Source organism: Antrostomus carolinensis, unplaced genomic scaffold, assembly GCF_000700745.2.
Source record: "Antrostomus carolinensis isolate BGI_N321 unplaced genomic scaffold, ASM70074v2 scaffold2194, whole genome shotgun sequence".
Classification (NCBI taxonomy): domain Eukaryota; kingdom Metazoa; phylum Chordata; class Aves; order Caprimulgiformes; family Caprimulgidae; genus Antrostomus; species Antrostomus carolinensis.
In genome coordinates, this window is record NW_010312625.1 from 972 (window position 1) to 5,946 (window position 4,975).

The 4,975-nt window shown below is 36.7% G+C and overlaps 1 protein-coding gene across 1 annotated transcript; it reads right to left on the reverse strand.

Annotated features, from left to right (window-relative positions):
* Positions 1-3,407: 3,407 nt before the first annotated feature.
* On the reverse strand, positions 3,408-4,343 carry LOC104524232 (olfactory receptor 12). The gene has a single exon (XM_010167037.2). The coding sequence runs from the start codon at positions 4,335-4,337 to the stop codon at positions 3,408-3,410; it is 930 nt and encodes a 309-aa protein (XP_010165339.1). The 5' UTR covers positions 4,338-4,343.
* Positions 4,344-4,975: the final 632 nt, after the last annotated feature.

Genomic DNA, 4,975 nt, shown 5'->3' on the forward strand with positions numbered 1-4,975 from the left:
GGATATTCTGATTCTAAAAGTACCTTCACAGGAGAATTAAACCCATCAGAAAAGCTCACTGTTTAAATTGTGTGGTACATATGTATTACTGACCAGGTATGTCTTTCCTTTAAATGTTAGTGAAAGTTGTACAGTCACATTAGAAACGGTACATAACTTTTTGTTGTATTAAAAAAAAGAAAAAAGAAAGTGAATCATATACTTCTACTTTAAGCATGTTTAATAAATCCTCAAATTTAAAGAGACTGAATTCTCCCATCATTATTTTGACTGAACTTTGATCCAGTTTTGATGTGGTTTTATTCTTTTATTATCTAATTTTACCCTATCTCACTTCCTTCATGACAAAACATCACTGTCATTTGACCAAAGGAGCAGCTTATTCTCTAATAATCTTGCTCAAGAAAGAGACAAAAGACTGAAGAAGAAGAAGGTGCAATATCAGATTTCTTCTGTACCTGTATCAGTCAGGACCACCACCATGCAGTTCAGTGCAACTTCCAAATATTTATCATTATCTCATGTGGCAATTCTGAAAGGGGTATGAAGTTCCTGCTACTCCTCTTCCCTGGCAAATGGAGATGGTTGGTGGCAGGGAGAAAACAAGGCAGGAATATAGAACAGAAATTAATTCCTTTTTGAAGCAGAAGACCTGACTCTGTTATTGCTTGTGAATCTTCTCTGTCTGTCCCCTAGTTGTTCTGGGGGTGCTTACCTTGACTGTGCATCCAGAAGGCCTTTTCTCTGCTTGATGATTCATCATGGACCCTGCCCCCTCATCATTATATTTTCTCATTACTTCACATGGCATCTACAGAAAACAAGTACCTTTCCTAGCCTCCTTTCCTTTCACCTAGTATGGTGCCATGTCTCAGCATTGCACTGTAATGCATTTGCACTGGAATGTTATCTAAAGACAAGACGAATCCTGTGTCTAGCATAATCCTGTGTCTAGCCCTCCTGTCCTTGGAAAACTCTAGAATAATATCTGAGTTTAAGTTTTTTAATGAAACTTTTACATAGGGACTATGATAATGTCTTGAAAGAAAGTTATTTCAAGACGGTTTATATATTCAGATTTGAGAAAAAAGTCCTCTAGAGTCTGACAACTGTTTTCAGATACATCTGATGATGGAAGTGACTCACTCTTATGAGAAACTGTCTCTCTCCATTCACTGTGAAAAGAATCCTAATGGTGAAGTTAGATTCATATATCATTTAGGTAACTAGAAGCAGAGCAGCTGTTTCACGACCACATAGTCTGCCTTTGCCAAGCAGACTTCTGATAGATCAACCAGTGAAGGCCTTCTGAGTCTTAGTGGAATAATCAGGGAAGTTTCTTTGATGCATAGCTCCTTTTTTAAGAGAAGTCGCCCTGGTTCACGTAATTGTAATATGCAGCAGGTTAAACTCCATCATTTAGCTGCACCAAAGCCTCTTTAGAAGTTTTAGCTGCCGTTTTCTTCTGACATTTCTATATGTGTGTTACCTAGCTAAAACTTACATCCTCATCAGCGTCCTTCTTCACAGAACTATGAATTGAAATTGATTAGATACTGTTAAACACTGTCCAGTTTAGACTAACAGCTTAATATTTGGATGAAGATAATCCAAAAATGAGATTTATGAAAACACCAACCTCATACTTTCGACTGAAATAGCATTTCAGATTTGTGTGTACATGTTCTATCTGTATTATTAAATTAAACAACATCGGGAGTGTTTCTGGTGCCTAAGTCAAATAGCATGAAATGTGCATGACAATGTTTTTTAACTACCAAACATAGTGGTAAATAGAAAGGATCCCTGACTGAGGCTTGTCTATAGCAGAGTGAGCAAAATAAATTGCTAGAAAATACTAACCTTCAGACAGAGAAAACTCCATTGTACCTGAACACAGATACCTGAAAGTGGAGCTGCATTCCACCCCAATGTCTTTAAATGCACAGTTTACGGATGTTTTCTACAAGTTTAGATCCTTTGGAAGACTACTGGGTACTGAAATTACAATAGTGGCCAGTAGAAAACACTCATAGAAATACCAGTGCTACATGATTTACAAAGAGGGATATTCCTCTGGTATTTTCTCCATCAGTTTTGGATGGGAATAAAGATATGTGCATTTGAGCTTATAGTATAGATTATTTTATATCAAAAGCGAGAAAGAAGTAACTATCTATGGCGATTCTTTTTTATTAATTATATTATTTCAAATAGGAAATAAACAAATGCTTAAATTAAAGAATTAGTTCCTCTGAAAGGTAATTTCTGATTTCTAGTCAGCCCTGGCATTTATCATATGTTGTAATATAATGAGCACTGAGGAGTCTTCTGGTAGGATAGTGTTTATGTGATAACTGAAGAGGTGATGCTTCAGACACTTGATACAAAAGTTTCAAGTTGGTGTTTTTTGAATTGTGCTTTTTTTTACCAGAATTTCGAACCACTGAAAGGAGCTGTAAAGTTGAACTCAAACTTATTATCTTCCTACTATGTCAGATTGCTTTGTTACAAGCTTATTCATCACAGAGAAATAGCCCCCATCCTGTTACAAACACTCATGAAAACATGCACACAAACACAAGGAACCAGAATTCAGCTATATTTTTTTGTTTGTTTTTGTTAGAGACTACTTCAGATACAAGATTTCAAGTGCCTATCAATGATTGATGGTTGGAACCTGAGTTTCAGTGGTTCCATTCATTTCTACGAGAACTGATTAAAATCAAAATTGAGAAAAAAATAGTTTAAATAATGAGGAATCCCAGACAAATATATCATTCAGTTCACTCTTGATTGACCTTGATTTATCTTTGGATATTTACAGTGGGAATGTCTCCACCTGAACTGGTTGTGTTCCAATGCATAGAAATAAGGCACTGCAGAGTGAGTTTTATGTCCTATTTTAGATGTCTAGTGAACAGTTTGATTAATTAGGACTTTAAAATGCTTGTGCCTTTTGAATAGTTATAAAAGGACTCTGTATTACAGCTCAAATGGATTGTAAATGTCTAAATCTGGTTAAATGAATCCACACCTTCTTCTGATCTAATTATCCTAGAATCATAGAATAGATTGGGTTGGAAAAGACCTCCAAGATCATCAAGTCCAACCCCTGATCCAACTCCAATTACTATATCATGGCACTAAGGGCCACGTCCAATCTCTTTTTAAAAACCTCCAGGGATGGTGAATCCACCACCTCTCTGGGTAGGGTGTTCCAGTGCCTGATTACCCTCTCTGTAAATCCTAGATTTCTTTTATACCTCCTTCTTCTATCCAGGACACTGGCCATCTGTTATCACAAAAGACTCTTGAAAGCAAGCCCTGATATGCCTTGTTCTACATTATAACCATCTGTCTGTAGTAATTGGATGCTATGGTCATTCTCATCCGTAGTAAAGGTACTAAAAAAAGCCTTTCCTTTTAAACTGTTTTTTCAGAGATCTTTTTACCTCCTTGTTTCGGAGGGTGTAGATGAAAGGGTTTAGCATGGGAATAACAATAGTATAGAGGATAGAGATGGTATTGCTTTTGTCAGGTGAAGATGTGGCCCCAGGCTGAGCATACATGAAGAAAACAGTCCCAAAGAACAAGCTGACGGCCAGCACGTGAGACGAGCAAGTGGAGAAGGCCTTGTGCCTGCTCTCAATTGAAGGCATTTGGACAATAGTGATAATTATATAACAATATGAGATAAAAACCACCAAGGCAGTGCCCACAATAATTGATCCACATACAGCCAGCATTACTATTTCATTGACAAGTGTGTCTGAGCAGGAGGTGTGCATCACTGCAAGAACATCACAGAAGAAGTGATTGATTTCTTTGGGGCCACAAAAGGACAAACTGAATGTAAAGCCTGTCTGGATGGTGCAATTGATGCAGCCTGACAGATAAGAGCCTACCACCATGAAAACACAAAGTCTTTTATTCATAATAATTTGGTACAGCAGTGGATTGCAGATGGCAGTGAAGCGATCATAAGCCATCACAGCAAGGAAGAAGGCTTCTGTTGTACCAAAGAGAGAGAAGAAGAACATTTGAGATGCACAGCCACTGTAGGAAATGATTCTTCTGCCCAGTGAGAATGTCAGTGCTGCTTTGGGAGTAATGACAGAGGAATAACAGATGTCCAAGATGGACAAGTTCTCTAGGAAAAAGTACATGGGAGCATGCAGATTGGAGTCCATTCTAATGATGAGGATCATGCAGGCATTTCCTACCACAGTGACAACATATATTGTCAAGAAGAGAACAGAGAGGAGGAGTTGCAATCCTGGATGAGACTGGAACCCAACAAAAATGAACTCAGTTACCTTGGTGCGGTTTTCCATGTTTCTTTTCAGATGTTGTTCAAATAAGAAAATAGGATGCAGTAGACTTCAGGCACTTTACCTGGAAAAGCAAGTAGAAGAATAAGATAATCAATAAGGTATATGAAACATAAGAAATAATGAAAAATATACAGACAGATGGAAAACAATGGAAAATGGATTCATCTGTCATATCTGAAGATTTTTCTAATATATCCACAGATGAACCAATTACCATGTTATATTCTCTTCAGTGTAAAGAAATACTCTGCATGCAGCTCATCTAATTTTTTTTAAAGGTCTGCTTTAAAACAATGCCAGGCATTTCATTCTAGAGTTAGTCTAAACAATTATTTCAGAAGTAACTGGGCAGAAAAGTCTCACCTGAAGATTGCTACTAACCCCCGAAAGACTGCTCTCCCCTCAACAAAAGAACAAATTAATATCCTTCTTCAGTTGATGCAAAACAATTAAAAAATATATGGGCCAAGAAATGAATGAAAAAAAAATATGGATAAATTTTTTTTTTAAAAAAAAGCTTATTTTTTAAAATGGCAACATTTCTTTATGTGGGAAACTGAGTTTCCTTTTTAAAAGTATTGGGAACAAAACCCTCAAATGTTAAGATTTCTTAAATAAAGTTTTTCTATTAAAATGTT